General features: G+C 42.2%; 1 protein-coding gene across 6 annotated transcripts; it reads right to left on the minus strand.

Moving 5' to 3' along the window:
• Window positions 1–1,924: 1,924 nt before the first annotated feature.
• LOC118413800 (solute carrier organic anion transporter family member 2A1-like) lies at window positions 1,925–15,273 on the minus strand. 6 transcript variants are annotated; one of them, XM_035817334.1, is made up of 15 exons: window positions 14,797–15,273; window positions 14,094–14,153; window positions 11,378–11,627; window positions 10,675–10,819; window positions 9,789–10,106; window positions 9,460–9,580; window positions 9,007–9,100; window positions 8,633–8,729; window positions 8,296–8,460; window positions 7,628–7,823; window positions 5,711–5,873; window positions 5,279–5,442; window positions 4,910–4,974; window positions 4,269–4,480; window positions 1,925–2,844 (listed from the first exon to the last, which is right to left on the minus strand). In XM_035817334.1, the coding sequence occupies exons 3-15, from the start codon at window positions 11,618–11,620 to the stop codon at window positions 2,599–2,601; spliced, it is 2,229 nt and encodes a 742-aa protein (XP_035673227.1). In that variant the 5' UTR covers window positions 11,621–11,627; window positions 14,094–14,153; window positions 14,797–15,273; the 3' UTR covers window positions 1,925–2,598. The 6 variants fall into 6 exon arrangements, with proteins under 6 accessions (XP_035673227.1, XP_035673226.1, XP_035673229.1 ...); XM_035817333.1 differs by lacking the exon at window positions 14,797–15,273 and having other exon boundaries at window positions 14,094–14,715; XM_035817336.1 differs by lacking the exons at window positions 14,094–14,153; window positions 14,797–15,273 and adding an exon at window positions 13,684–13,812.
• Between the last annotated feature and the right edge of the window lie 749 nt (window positions 15,274–16,022).

Genomic DNA, 16,022 nt, shown 5'->3' on the forward strand with positions numbered 1-16,022 from the left:
GTCTGGCTAATAAGCGATGTTTGGAACAACAAAGTTCCTCTACTCATTCCTCTGACACTTGGCGTTCCGGACGGACGGATCAGCCATGTGGGACTTTTTTAGTGACGATCCTGAGCTGCTGCTCCGTTAAGAATACCAACTTGAAGGTTTCACCAGCTGAAGAGACTGTAAAAGACGCTGAGAGTGTGGAGACTGTGCCAGACGAGCCAGAATAGATGGTCATGCAGACATGCTGGCGGATAGGGGGAACCTGACCGGTGAGTGACACCACCTCCGTAGTAATGTTGCGTAACCATACAGTGGCAATGGGGAGTGATGTAGCTATGGGACGCTGGGAGAGTTCCGTGTCGGACCACTCAGATCGAGAATACTCACGGGGAGAATACTAAAAGCGGAACAGGGAACTTTTAGAGCAGCAAATGACAACAACTTGAAATGGATGCTATGTTTGCATTCTACGCGGTTATTCTTGATGATTGTGTTATTACAAAAAAGAAAAAAAAAGATGTTGAACTTCCTTTGCCAACACGCCTTAGGCTGGGTGAGATGGCAATGCAGCGTCTGGACTAACTGTAGGTTAGGCCATGTTGATTTGATTATATGGATGACATCCGCGCTCGCACCAATTTTCGGCCGTTTCCAAAAAAAAAAAAAGTTTTTTGACCACAATAAATTTTGCAAGGCAGCTGTAAAATGAGCACAAATATTCCGTAGATTGAAAAAAATGTATCAGAAAACAGATAACTAATCATAGTCTAATGCCATAGAATGCCAAAATAAATCTAAAGTCAAAGAATAAAATGTGAAATGACAGAAAGAAAAAAAAATCTACTGTTGGTAAGGGGAGGTACCAGTACAGAAAATTCAGGTCCCATTCAGGTCCAGAGGATCATTTTCAGGTCCGGATCTGAACCTGGACCTGATTGTCTGTGGACACTTGAGAACTGGCAATACTCAAAACAATGGTAATTAATCAGTTTTGCTACAAAGGAATCGGTTTGGTAGATTATTGGACTCCCACTGGCATTTGCAAATTGAAAATCCCATCTCCAAGGAATAAAGGCTAACTGCCTCTGTATCTTTGACTATAAACTCTACTTGACTTCCTCTTGTCTTCTTGGCCCCCGGTAAGACCCCAAATGCCTGCCGACATAGTGCGTCCATTTTGTGATTGGTGAAACCTATTCCTCTGATTTTGTCCAGGTCTGTTTTTTTCGGATTGGTCCAAGAAGAAAAAAAAATGTCTTTCACCCGTATGATGTACTGGTCCCTACATCTAACTGTTGGTATACCATACTATGTGTGTTAAGTCCTATGTTCAACCTTCCTGGCCACTTTGATTTCATACTGGAGGCAACTTTTTTTTTTTGGCCAAACTTTTTTTTTATTCGCTCGCTCACATCAGTTTTGGAGTTCCCAGAGGATGTCATCCATATAATCAAATCAACATGGCCTTACCAGATAGGCAAATCTGGTAAACTGTAGACTACCAGATGAGGCCTATACATAGCCGTAGAAGCGTGCTAACAATGTTCGTAGTTCTAGAACGTTTTAACAATTGTCGCCTGTTTTTGTTATCTACAATGTAAAAAAGTAAAATACATGCATAAACCGGCGCGTTGTTTGTTGCTTGGTTACAGTTTGTTTTAATTCTTACCACACGGACGGTTATGGATGAAATGTACCGATGTACTCCCAGATTGTGTAGGAACATCGATATCTACGATTAATTTTCCAACTCATATCATCATTTTTTGTTGAAGTGTCCGCTTCACTTTTTGACTAGGGATATGTTTTGTATCCTTGTTCCAAAGTTATCAATGAATAGATATACATAAGTGTATTGTGATTCATCTCTCTTAGTCATAATATACACCCGAACATACTTCTGAAGTTTGAAGAATAAGCCACAGCACAAAAGACAAACAGCATAGATGGCATGTATTACTGGTATATATAGAACAGTTTTACGTTTTTAAACGTGGTAATTTATCATGAGGTACTGAGTACACACATCGCCATTGCCATATTGTGACATGACATACATATGCGGTACACTTTGTGCGCCATTAGTGCTGATAGTCTGCTTGGTTAAAAAAGAGTAATACAAAATCAACCAAGAGTAGGGGTGGACATGTACCGTACGGTAGCATAACTTGGATACTGGACAACTTTGGTAAAGCAATCATGTTGTTACCTTATTACAGATGTTCGTACATACACCATACTTAAACGTCAAATAAAAGAATATACTAGGAAAACGCCAGAATAATACTTTCCTGTATAGCAAGGAATAAATCATTCTCATTGTAACCTGAAAGTCAATATGTACAATATAACCATCACTAATTGAAACAGTGTACAGGTCATGTTATATGATTTCACAAGCAGTTTGAATAGGACAGTCACAGTGACTTTGTCCGAGAAAAAGCTATTTATAGAGATGCTTCCAAATAAAGCCGCTTCCAAATAATGGTGATTCCAAATGATATACACTTTCTTTTCAGTAAACGCAAATGTCTCTGAGTCTCTATGTGCTTTTAATACTTCTAACGTTACCACGCTGCAATGTTGCAATCAGAAGTGACTTGACAAGGATTACGTGGTTGTTTCCAATACAAACGCTGGATTTGCCATCCCATTACTACTGTAACCCTGGTTGATCGTGTCCGTGGAGTAAGTCAGGCTTCTGGGATCGTACAGCGCATAGGGGCCGATTCTCTCCTCGCTGTACTGCCTGCGGGACATGGGCCTCTGGAACAGGCTTAGAGGCCACATCGGTCTCTTGTCCTGGGTTTGACCAGACGCTTCACCATTTTCCCCATCTTCTAGATCTTTAGCGTCCTGTATCAACAGTTTAGCAGTGGGTAGATATGGTCCCAACACACAACTACAATCGAATTACACGGTCTGGAAGAGCTGGATTCTCATAGCAATAACACGTACGTCTACACAAGATTCCAACCTATGACTACTAGTCTTCGATATTCTTGGCTAGAACATGTATATCACGGAATATGCTAGTTTCTCAATCTAAAGCTATTTATCTATATATGATATATATAATTAATTCCCCTTACTCGTAGGTAGATTTCCTATCTGTTAAATGAATTTCCGCAATATGGACGCAAGCGATAGTTGCAGAACTCATTAAATCTTCAGCCTATCGTATAAAAACTGATTCCACCGTATGAAAAGGCCCGTACATTACGTCATACAAAAAATTAAATGGTATTGTACACATATATTCGTTTTTAAAATCGAATATGAAAATTGTGTACAGGATAAGTCTCTACATTCTCTGTGCCAACTAGTAAATAGACGTCTGTACATGACACATCCGCTACATGTTGCTGGTGTTCAAGATTCTTGCCCATTCTTCTTCCTTGCAGGGGTATTTGATATGTTTTCATTCTTAACATCATCTGATATGGTCTACCGGAAAGACACAGATGCTTTTTAAGACATCACTGCTCCGTTTTGCTGGTACAGTATATATGTACATAAAGTGGGTTTACCTAGATTTCATCTTATCAAAAGGTGGAAATCAAAGTGGGCAAAAATCCTTCACATTGATTTTTATGTGGTATTGATGCTTATAGTTGCCTTAGTCCATTGTGGACTTATCTTTGGCTTATCTGATATTAATGGAATTACACATATTGTGACAAAACACACAGTCAGTGTAGTTACATGAAAGTTGTGGAACGTCTACAGAGATTCTAGAACATCTACAGATATTCCAAAACAGAAAAATTAGTACAAAGTTTTCTAGATACAGTTGACAGTTTGTTACACAATGTCCTTGAAAATAAGGCATAGCCTTCCCCTGATAGGATGTTCGCACTTGACGGCACAGTGTATGATATTTAAAAAAGCACAGCGACCTAGCCTGTCATTTTGAGGTCACAGATAATGGTTCATCCAAAGGAATTTTATATTCTGGTGCTGCTACCTTACCACCAAGCACATAATTGGCCGTGATAGATAGAAATCTGCGTTTTTGCATAATGACCACATGACGATCAGCGGCCACCTTGTTCACCGAGTGCAAGCATCCTATTCAGTGAAAGTGCACAGCATTAGTCAGAAAACGTTACGTTAGTCAGCTCAGTACTTCTGAAAATTGAGTCAGGAAGTGTTTAGAGATGTGTGTCCTCTACGTCATCAAAGGCTGGGTTAGTTTTGCCAAGGTCGTCCGCATTGCCATTGGGGGCGTGTTTAGTCGGGCTGTCATCCGGAGTGAGATCTTCGTCATCGGGCTTTACCTTCTTGCGCTGCCGCTGGTAGATGGCGATCCACACCCCGACCAGGAACACGATGGAGAGGAGCTGCAGTGCAGTGGCCAGACCCAGGTAGGACTGCCGAAAACGGGTGTTGTCGTAAAGCCAACAGTTGCCGCGCTGACCGCAAGTCGTCTGCCACAGGAGGCAGGCTCCGTCGATGGCCGCCCCGAAGTAGATGGGGCTAGGGATGCTCGCTGTTGGAGCAAAAGTATACATTCGATTATCCAATGAACTTTTCCTTTCGACATATGGTTTCCGTTCATATAGAACCTTGTAGTGCCTAGTTACACATAGGGCTGCAAGTTTCTTTGCTTTTTTTCAGTAGCTCTCTATATTTTAGAGGGTTTGCTCAAGACACTGCCTCAATGAAAATCAAAATACCCCATTCAACGTCACTTCCAAAACACAGGTGCAGTCCAAACCGAGATGCCCTACCCATCATTGACATGAGTGCCCCAGTAACCAACTGGAGCCGGGAGCTGCTACCAATTGAGCTACAGTGACATCCTCAGACGTATGTCATTGGATCTCTTGGATATCTCAATCCAATGTTGGAAATGACAGCTTTCCAACCTGAGAAACGATGTATTGAAATGGAAAGTACTAAAAACAATATAACTTACCAAACAGTCTCTGCGCCATGTAGTTGATGCCCAGTGCAAACGACTTGTCCGCCTCTGACACGGATCTATTAGTAAAATAAAGAGAAAGACGTTCTGTGTTTTATTCCAATGAAATTTTAATCTATTATTAGCATAACAACTTTATGGTACCACTGGGTTTTGTGTGGTGAATCTTTGTGACACCGCTGATATTTTTTTTTCTACATATAAGACTGCGTCACTTCAATGCCGGTAGTTTTAGAAACACTCAAAGATGGGTCCAACGCTAATTTATTTATTTATTTGTTCAGTCAGTTTTACCACATTCGTGGAAGGATTGATATACAGGTGACTATCCCCTTTGTAAGATATCAACTAATGTTTTCTTACCTGAGTAAAACTATAAACGCAGGCGCCTGTCCCGCCGCCGCCAGGAACGCCATGAAGAACATGAGGGCGACGAAACCCTGCGCCTTGGCTGAGCACGCGGTGTAACACTTCCCTGGTGTGGCACTGAACGTGGGAGCCATGACACAGCTGCAGTCTGTGTAGTTCTGAGGAGTAATAGTTGAGAGAATCAAACTTTGTCATGACCGATACATTCAGTCTCAGCTGAAATATACAGAAAGCACCAAGGAGACCTTCATAATCAAATCAAAAGGGCATAACGGTGTGTGCCAAAACTTTATAGTCACAAATATGATGTCTTCCTATTTTGCTGGAATACAGCCAACTTATGGCAAGCCACAGCATGTCATATAACAAGGGTTTACGTGTAAATTCAAAAGCTTGGAGACGCCATGCATATCGAGAGTGACTTACTGCTGGTATGGGACCGGTGTATGTAGTACCGGCGCATCCCGCATGGCAGGGCGAGTAGTACGTCATCCAGTCCGTTCCACACACCGGGTCAAACCGCTCGGCAGAGCAGCTGCAGTTGGTGTTACACTGCGCCTGGAGGTTGATACCATTCGCTGGGTTCTCACTGGAAACATATCAAGGGGAAAATCTGTTATTATATTTCAGCCATACATAGTATGGTGAAATATATTGTATTCGTAATGTTTCTTTCTTTCTTTCTTTCTCCTGTCAAATCTTCAAAGTGATTCATCTCCGCCATTCCTAGACCGAATGACCTGAAATTTGGCACAAGGGTAGAGTGGGCCAATACCAAAATGTGTTTTTTTCATTTTTTTCATATCTGCTCTTTAATTGATTTTATTAAGGTTTTATTGCAACTTTTGGACCAAAACTGTATAATTTGGCCCCCTGTACCATGGTATTACATCCAAATGACCTGAAATTTGGGGCAGAGGTGCCCTAGATACTTATTCAAAGGATCCATGTAAAATATTTGGTATAAATTACTTCAAAATGGCTCTATAAGGAGGTTTTTGTGGGAGAGTTTTGGATATGTGAGGTTGAGGTGCCGAGGTCAACGACCTCTAGGTCATTCTGGTGTGTCAGGGCCACAGGTGTGCCAGGTAGATCCAATTATCTACCTACCTACCTAGTCCATAGACATCCAGGTGGTTGGGGGACAAGGTAAATGCAATTAATGACCAACCAATGAGCGAGCTGATTTTGCTGGAAGAGTCCATTGTTGGACAGGGGGTGTTTTTTAAAATTTACTTTTAGACTTTGGTGATAATGCCAATGCTCTTTTTAGCGGAAGTGTTTTTGCACTGAACCACTTGACATAAGACTACTACTGGGACAGCCCATTTTTGCACATAGGGGGGATTTTTTAAAAATTCAGTTTTGGACATGGGTGATGATTCTGAATTCCATTTGTTGAATGGAAGTTGACCCCCACCTGAAGACTACACATGAGGAGGATTCGGCAGCCAATCAGCAAGCCTGGTGTTATCTGGAAGAGTCCATTCATGCACGGGGAACTTTATCAAAATTCAGTTTTGAACTGGGATGCTTATCATACAAAAGGCCATGTACTGTGAGTATTTCTAGACTTGTCTATTGTGCAATTTTAAACAGGGTGTGCTGGGAGATTCCATTCTTCAATGAAGGGGGTATTTTTAAAAATTCATTTTGTAGACTTTGGTGATTATGTCCATGTCCTATTTTAGCTGATGTATTTTTGGATCGCTCCACTTTACATAGAGGTATAACAGGAAGAGTCCATTCTTGCACAGAGGGTTTTTTTAAATATGGTTTTGGACGGCTGATGATTCAAAATTCCATTTCTTAGCGGAAGTGTTTTTGGAGTCGTCTATTTTACCTTTCTACATGGGGTGCACTAGAAGAGTCCATTATTGAAGGGTTTTTTGTAAGATTCATTTTTGTTCATAAGTGTGATTAGTAGTTAGAAGTCATTTTAAGCAGAAGTGTTCCATTTTTGCACATAGGTGATTTTGGAACAGTCTATTGTTACATGAGGAGGGAGATGGCTGAAATATGCTGTATTTGCTCTCAAGCAAATGTCGGCCTTTCTAGTTCACTTATTGTCGATACCAACTGTGACCTTATGAAAAATGTACTGCAAAGTGATTGTGTTTCTGTTGGTGCCTCTTAACAAGACAGCTAAATCATAAAGATAAGGGTTTTTAGAACCAGTCACATTGTCTTGTCACATTGAAGCAAAATGCTTGATCAAGCAGAATCTCCTAGACAATATAAGAGGATTGACAGTCGATATATATATGCAACTTCTGTAGATTGAACACGTAACAGTACCCCCTCCCTCCGTCCCTACAACAGTTTGGAGATGAAAGCCCTTACCTGCGATAAGGCAAGGTGAGTCCCGGGATGTAGGGGTTGTCGCAGGTGAAGGCCCACAGCCCGCCGTACATGATAACCACCGCTATATTGGTCACCATGCAGAAGTTGATACAGCGGACGGATTTCCACTTTAACTTCATGGTTATGGCGCCTCCGAAGAACAGTCCTACAGCCGCTCCTGGTATGGTAGCAAGGCCTGGAAACATTGGTTTCAATGGGAATGAATAGTATATTAGCATCGTTGTGTTTGCCCTCCATTGTATAGTAGAGCTTCAACTCTTGACGATAGCAAATGTGTGTTTCATTAAAAAAAAGCTAACAGATCAATATTGTGCGCTAGTAATCACTACCTCTAATCAAGTCAATTTTGGTTTTGGCGATGCCTCAGGGACGAAGTATGGCGTCATTATGACAGTGCTGAATACGTGATCAAACTATTCCAGAATGTGACAATCTTCTGCATCTATGCAACAATTGGGAACGTCCCATATTCTTGCAACAACCAAATGATAGGAAATGCAATAGGCAATACATGCAACACCTCGTTATGTCCAAAACAGCCACCATCGCCATGGCTGTTTTAACAACCACTCTTGTTGTTTCCTAATATTTTGACAGTGAAGATCACACCATAGTAGATTGCTAGAGATGACACTGATTGTGCTCACCTATGAGACTGTTGGCGTCCGAAGCGGCGAGCTGGAAGTGAGACTCCAGGAACTTGGGCATGAAGACACCGAAGGCGTAGGTCACACTCAGCGCCGCCACCTGCATGAAGGTGATGCCCATGTAGATGAAGTTGGTCAAGATCCTCTTCGAGGCACGGAACATCCCTGCAAACAATATACCAGTGGTTGTTAATCAGTAGGGACCTAAATCAATGCCTAATAGCATAGGTGATGGTCAGTGATGTCTGCAGCAAGCGTATGAAATGATACAACTAACAATAAAAAGTCAAAGTCCGTTTTCAGTCTTTGCCATGTAGTTCCGTTCAGTTCAACGTACCGATTAATATCTCTTTGGGGCCTTCTTTTCCGGTGTCTATCATCTTCGGTGCGTCCGGCATAATGTCGTCCCAGTCATCGTTTGGCTTTTTCAGCGCCTAAAAGTTTGATAACAGTTGTGAGAAATATTCAGATATGGAATTACGTCACGCAACACCTGCCGTGTTTACTGCTTTGTTTTGAAATAAACATTGCATCTACTCACGAGAAACGATGCGTGGGTAACAAAGAACAACACAAGAGCACAGACTGAAGCCGACTAAAATAAGGTTTTAATAAAGAAAACTATCACATAAAAGGGAATGGAATAGTGACAACTGAGGAAGTGAGTGGCTTTCTTGAATGTGTCTATTGATCTCATCTTGAAGTTCTCACCCTCGGGAAGCAGAAGAACGGCACGCCCATCATGATGAGCAGTCCGCCGGAGAACAGGAACCCGAGCCACCATGCTCCCAGCCACCGCGGGTCTCTGCAAGGTTACACGGGTGGAAACAACTTTTATTTGTTAATTTATTATTCATATTACCACCAAGGATTGACATAACAGGCGACTATCAATAAAAAAAATCTCAATCCGGCAACTACACTGTAAGGTTTGATATCTCATACCGGAAAGGACCCTTATTTTCGATAAGTGTGGTGGGTTGTTAAAAGCGCTTGAGGTGTGTCTCTACTCAAACACAGGGCCTGCTACCCTTTTGTCAAGTTTTGTCTGCTTGTGCAACATTATAGATATACCCTCTTTGTATGTTGCTACCCTGTAGTTTGAAAGCTGTAGCCTTAATAAGCTTTTAATTAACGACATCCTATGCAGTAGATTTGACTTGCAGAGGTGTGATGGCGACGGTTGAGACATCCACACGGTCCACGTCCACCCACCAGGTGAGAGTAATAGCGGACAGGAGGAAGCCCACGGCCGGGGCTAACACCAGCATCAGCCAGCAACACGCTGAGGAACGAGAGGAGTAAAGTTTGGGCTTAGATTGAACCTAAGGGCTCGCCATGTAATTCACAGCATTGAAACAAGAATTTTCAGTAACAAAGTTAAATGTCAGTTCATAATTTATGTGCAGATTTGACAGGTGGTTGGGCGTTTTCAAACACTTACTTTCATCTTTACTCTAACCTGTCAGAAGAAATCTAAGACATAGTTTTACCAAGATAAAGGGGTGAATCTGCCTTCTTCACATGATCATCCATGTAGGAGATACCAAGTGTCATCATGGGGGTGTTCCCGAGTCCGATGATGATCTGCGCCACCACAAGGACCGGGAACAGGGGATGAAGGCCAGTAGACACGCCTTGGTCACAAGCGTCACTTCCGTTTCCGGCTGTGCACTGATTGGTGGTCAGGTTTTGACCGGCACCACCGTAGTCGTAGATCTCCACCCACCAATGGGTGACGCCCGTGAGGATCGCACCGACACCAAGTAGGATGGAGCCGATCCCCACGATGACCGGTCTGTGAGACTTTCCTGAGGAAAGGTAACGTTAGGTCATGGTTAGCCATGCCAAATACATGCTATTTAAAAATAGAATCTCCTTGGACAGAGACAATATTCCTCTTGAAGAATCAGTGCCACTCACTGAAGACCGTAAGCTGTCAGTTCGGGAGAGACTGTGTAGATATTGAGAAACCGGGATGCAGTGGAAGATGAAATACATCTTATTTGCGAACTGCCCTCACTATGGGGATGCAAGAAACAAAACAATATACTCGAAAACTTTCACATTTCTACTAAAATCACCGAACCCACGTGGACCCGATCATTGAAAACGACTTTTCACTAGCCGCTGCCTCCAAAGAAGTCAAAACCAGTAGTAGTGTATATAGAAACATTAAGTAGATGTATGGACTGGACTCTTGTTACCTTTTACTGTTTGTAACCCTGCAGTTAGTATAAGGGTAAGAATTTTCAGATAGATTCGTGATATAATGCCCTACCGTTGTTACTTGCGACATTTTCAGATGTATCACTTCTCCCATGGAAGTTATCATAGATTCAACACATCTGAATAAATAGAGATAATGTAGGAACTAACCTCCCATGTACGTCACGACGCTGACGACGATGACGGTCGTAATCTCGGCAACTGTCGCGAGAGTTCCGCTGACGGAGCTTGTCATGCGGAACTGCTTCTCCAGGGACGTGATCGCACCTTTGAAGAACCCGCTGTACATCAGGCCCTGGAGTGGACGGCAATGGGCTACGTCGATATCTCCAAATGAATACAATTTTCTTGGTGAAAAAAAAATCGCTACGTCTAGTAACATCGACTATCATAATTCCACCAGGTACCATAATACCGCCACGTGAAAAAACGTTAGTATAGAGGTCTTCCCAAGATTGTCTTGAATACCGAATGTTAAATATCGTAAATGTAATACAATTCAGATACATGTATCTAGGTGTTGAAGACAATCTTGAGAAGGCCTCTATAACAATGTTTTTTGAGGTGGCGGTATAATGGCACCTGGTGGAATTATGCGAATGTATGTTAGCAAATTTTGATGTTTTAACCACATCATGATCACTTCGAGAAAGCTCGCTAGCGGACAGTCGCCGAATTCTTTAAGATGAACCAGTAGGAATGGATGCATAGGACAGTTCTAAGTTGCCCCTTCTGTTATTTTTTTTTCACCCTAAGTTTATATGTGCAAATTCATCTTTTCATGCACCTTCCCTTCATCCTGATCTTTAAACGTATCGTCGTGAAGAAAACAACATGGTAAAATGACACTGACCTCAAAGAACATGAACCACGCCAGGACGAAACAGAACATCTTGGGGTTGGCGCACTTCTGGATACAGTCGGGCCTCCAGCCGCCCAGTCCACACGACACCACGGCAGCCTCCTCGTCACCGCCAGGTTTCCCGTCAGACTTCTCGCCATGGTAGCCATTAGTGAAGTTAGATCCACTCCCGTCGACTTTGACGTCATAGGACGATCCTCGCCCTGCCGTGCCTTTTTCCTGATCAGTCGGCATCTTTTATCTGTACGTAAACAAGCATCGATATATAACAATGACGATACGACAATGATCTTTCTTCCATATCTTTGCCCAAAATGCATTTAGCAAAATTCATTTAGTTAGTTAATAGCGTAGAGAGGGTTACACTACATTCCATCTAATCCAAAAATGTCTTGTAGATTTATAGTCATTTTTTTTAGATCGAACATGTGTAGAAAAATTTTAAGAGTTTGGGAAAATCAGGTTAGCAGAATATGGAATTAAGGTTGAGTAAACCACATGTATATCCGTATGGCGAAAACAAGATATTTCTTTTCTGACCTTCGCTGGAAATCAGATGCAACTAATTAATAAGCTTTGAAAAATCGACATTAAGACAAAATGTGTCATTAACACTATCCCGAAGAGCACCCACACCCCTTACCGTAACACAAATATGACGTGCCAGTTAGCTTCCAGGTTTGACCATATTTGCCATTTTTGCCGATAAATGTTGAAGTGGTCTTACGTACAATCGAACGACGATTTATAAAGCGGTTATAAGGGGCGAACTGTTGACTACGAGTAAATAACGTAGGTGTAGAAAATCACGTATGTGCATTTGTCAACGTTCAACAATTTGATCTCTACTCTAATAAAATGATCAGTAGTATAGTAGTATAATATTTCATAGCAAACTGTGAGTTGTGGTTGTTGACTGACGCTATAAACTCTTCCTACCAATCAAGACCTGCTAATACTACTTACTAAACAGTAGACGTAAGGGCACTTAAAGCAGTGATATATGTGAAAACATACTTGAAGAAAATTGCCCCCACAATTAAATACCTCCTTATGATATCTGACGCTACAATCCAGGTCATCTAGAAGCTAGACTTCCCAAACATCGAAAATATTATCTTTCTCTTCAGCATGCAGAAAACTGATTGCGGCAGCCGTTGAACATGGGGCACTAAAACAGTTAAAGTTACCTGGTGACGTTAGCTTTACGTTTGTTGTGGTCGTCAGCCTAAGCACCAATAATCCATTAAAACTGGCGCCTCCCAGGATATGGAGGGTTATTATGATAATTAAGATGTCACAAACCTTTATTATGGTCCACAAAGTACTGCCACAAAATGTAGGTTCTGGAAATACATCATGCTAACTGTTGACTTCTGCAGCTGTGGTTCGTGGGAGTATATTACTAGTAGTTGTGTCGCGACCACTTGTTTTGTCCCTGGCATGCCCTGTGCTCAGACCTGCTCAGATTACAGTCAAAGCTAATGGAATCTCAAGCCAACAACAAAGCTACTCGTATGTTCTTTGTTCAATGCACGCCAGCAGAGTATCCAAACTGCCACAGTCACATGTAAAAACACAAACTGCAAGTAACTGTCTTGCGAGCCCGAGCATCAGGGCATGAAAAGCTATCTTCTGTCCAGATCGCCGCGGCCTCTTGCTGAGTACGGGACAGGTAAACACAAACAATGGGACATGCCCGGGGGGGCTATGGCTGGCCAGAAATCAGTTCTCTGGTGTCACCTTGAGCCACTAGCTAGAATGTGCGCTACCTGCATCATGTTTCACAACGAACGACGAACCACACATCACACTGAGAGCTGACAAGGGACAAAATTACTTCTGAAGAACTAGAAAAAAATTATTTCCACGTCATTACGTCTCCGCAACTCTCATCATCGCCAGAGGGCCATTTTCGGTACACCGTGTTTGGTACCGGACTACCGGCACCCAAAAAAAAGCTGTTATGTCCGCCAAATCTACTACCAACTGTGATAGTCGTCTTTAGCACGTGCCTTCTATGCCAAAACAATGAAGCACTCATATGTATCCAAACTCCTATATCGTAAAGCAATCATTGTAGTCGGACTGAAATCTGTAGCTGTGTTCTGTTTATAGCAAATTCAAGGTCACTAGCCCCTTTCAGTGCGACAACTATACAGCATTTCTACCATTTAATGGACAAAGGAAGCCTTATACTCACATGCTGTTGTTCTTGACGAAGTAATCCATGTCGTCTACTAATATACCAGTATAACGTTAAACCTGAATATGTAACAAAAACAAAGGCATCTCACCTGAGCTCCTCTACACGAGACCGTTGAACCTTAAATCCTTTTCGTCACGGCCTCCGGCGGTACGGCCTTTACCAAACATACATTGACGTAGCCTTGAGTTGAATTGTATCGTGGTGAAATTTGATCTCACTACCATTTGTTTTGGGCGAGCCTCACTCCTACAACACTATTGAACCCCTTCAACGTGTGACCTAAGCTAAAAACCCGGCTACGGGTCACGAAACATCCTCAAGATTGCTTAAGTAACTGCCGTTATAAGACAAGAGCTGGGACATTGCAGTTAGTGTCTATTCAGTAAATCATATTCTCATGTTAGGTAGAACGCGAAAATACATTCGCCACGATCGACTAAAAACGTAAACGATCAACAACGAACAAAAATGTGCCCTCGAACGAATAACTGCACCTACCTTAAATATGTATGTGACAGGACGAGTTTCTCGTTCGGTCTCAGATCCTTCTTGCTATTTCTGTACCGAAAAGAATCACAGATATGAGTGGAAGACTGTACGTAGCTATGAGATACTAGCAGTTCCCAAGTTAAATCTCAGCCACCCTCTGCCGTGCGACGCCGAGAGCTGAATGGGCTATTTGCGGCATAGCAAGGTGAGTTTTATAGAGCAGTCGAGTCAGGTGAGAGTGGTAAACAACATGACAGCTTCGCTCAACCGTGCATGACTAAATACTGGCGGCTACTATGGTCGTAATTTCAGCATGTCACAGCTATTTGCTCAGTAAACCCACTGTCAGGGTTCAACTATACCGGCGTTCATCAGATTATGTGAGAGTTTTAAGATAGTTCACATCCTCAAAAACTGAAATATTGTATGTATGTAGCAATTTATGAATTGAACGATCTGTGATCATAACTTTCTCCTGACGATGTTTCAGTGCAACCATTTGCCATTGCAAGTAATCTGACCTACGTGTATGTCCATGTCCATGTTCACCCATTTCTTAGTATTCGAGGATCAAAACTGAGGTCGTTGGAAGAAACAAAATATCCATACAAGTGGCTCATGAGATCACAGAAATGCAGCAAAAATAAGCACAGATGAATGTAACATCTCTTCGTACGTGGAGCTACAGCTGTGTCAATAGCTAGGGTGTTACCTGCAGGGGCATCACAGAAGTGTCAGAGAATTTCCCATCCATCGACCAAGAACAGCACTCTATCATATCCGCGCCGTAGTGGTCGCGTTTGCAAAGTCACGGTGGGAAAGTTCTGGGGTAAAAAATGTTAGCAGTGTAACGACGTGGAACGATTAGTGACAACAAACACTGTGTCAGCGACAACCGCAAGACCTCGAAGTTTTCTTGAGAAAAGAAGGATCACGTTTTAGAAGCACAGAAGCCCTATTTGCTCCAAACATCTCAACAACAGTGTGACGCACGACAGAAGTACACTGAATGACCTGGCTGGCAAAACTAGCAGCCGCTGTGACGATACTGAACACTGAAGCAAAGTACATGTAGCATAACTCCGGAGGGCGTATGCCGAATAGCACTTTGCTTCGCATGACTAAAGCCTAACTATGATGATGATATCGTTAGCCGGACACCTGACCGGTCAGGACAGGACAGGAGAGATAGGTGAGGCAGGTATCTTTTTACACACCTGGGTAGAGTTATCTCCCAGGTACATCTGCAGGTTTTCCTGAAACATACAGTCATCACATCACGATAAATAGGGCCGCTATCTACTGAACATTTTTAGCTCCTTGATCGATTTTCAGCTAACGCGTGTATATTCTACATCCTGTTCAACATCACCCAATGTAAATATACAGAATTAGCTATAGGGGAATTGTATCATAGAAATCTTAAATTAAAGTAGCCCAAAATAGTACAAAACCTGTAGACAAATGATGGGATTCTGATAGACCACTGGCATTATCGTCATAATGCTCTGGCATAGGTAGACAGAAATTTCTGCCTAGGATATAGATTTAATATGTGTTGTCCCACAGGACTATCTTCCATTGTCCACTTGTTGCTGATTGATGGTAAAGTAGCCACAAGTGCAGTTGACATACATGTATGGTAGACCACAGCCGGGGGCCGCCATGTTGACCACAAGTAAACATTAGAATTGTAGAAAACCACTAATCCTAACATTTGACTTTTTCCATTCAAGATATGTAGGGAATTGTAATAAGTCCTCATTCGAAAGAAGTTTATCAGGACAAGAGCACATGGCATCAATAGATGGTATACATATTTTCTTTGTCTTGTAGAGTCCAATATACCCCCTTTCCACTAGGACGGCGTTCTCGCCGGGCTCTCTCTACGACCTAAACTTTAACATACCGCTCAACGAATTGTATAGAAAAGAAACG

This window comes from Branchiostoma floridae, chromosome 4 (assembly GCF_000003815.2).
Source record: "Branchiostoma floridae strain S238N-H82 chromosome 4, Bfl_VNyyK, whole genome shotgun sequence".
In the NCBI taxonomy this organism is placed as follows: domain Eukaryota; kingdom Metazoa; phylum Chordata; class Leptocardii; order Amphioxiformes; family Branchiostomatidae; genus Branchiostoma; species Branchiostoma floridae.

Coding starts and splice junctions, on each gene's coding strand:
- LOC118413800 (XM_035817334.1), bottom strand. CDS start 11,620: ATGCCGACTGATCAGGAAAAAGGCACGGCAGGGCGAGGATCGTCCTAT. Junction 9,581..9,788: donor AGATTCACCCCTTTATCTTG/GTAAAACTATGT, acceptor CTCGTTCCTCAG/CGTGTTGCTGGCTGATGCTG. Junction 8,461..8,632: donor CCCCAAAGAGATATTAATCG/GTACGTTGAACT, acceptor TATTGTTTGCAG/GGATGTTCCGTGCCTCGAAG.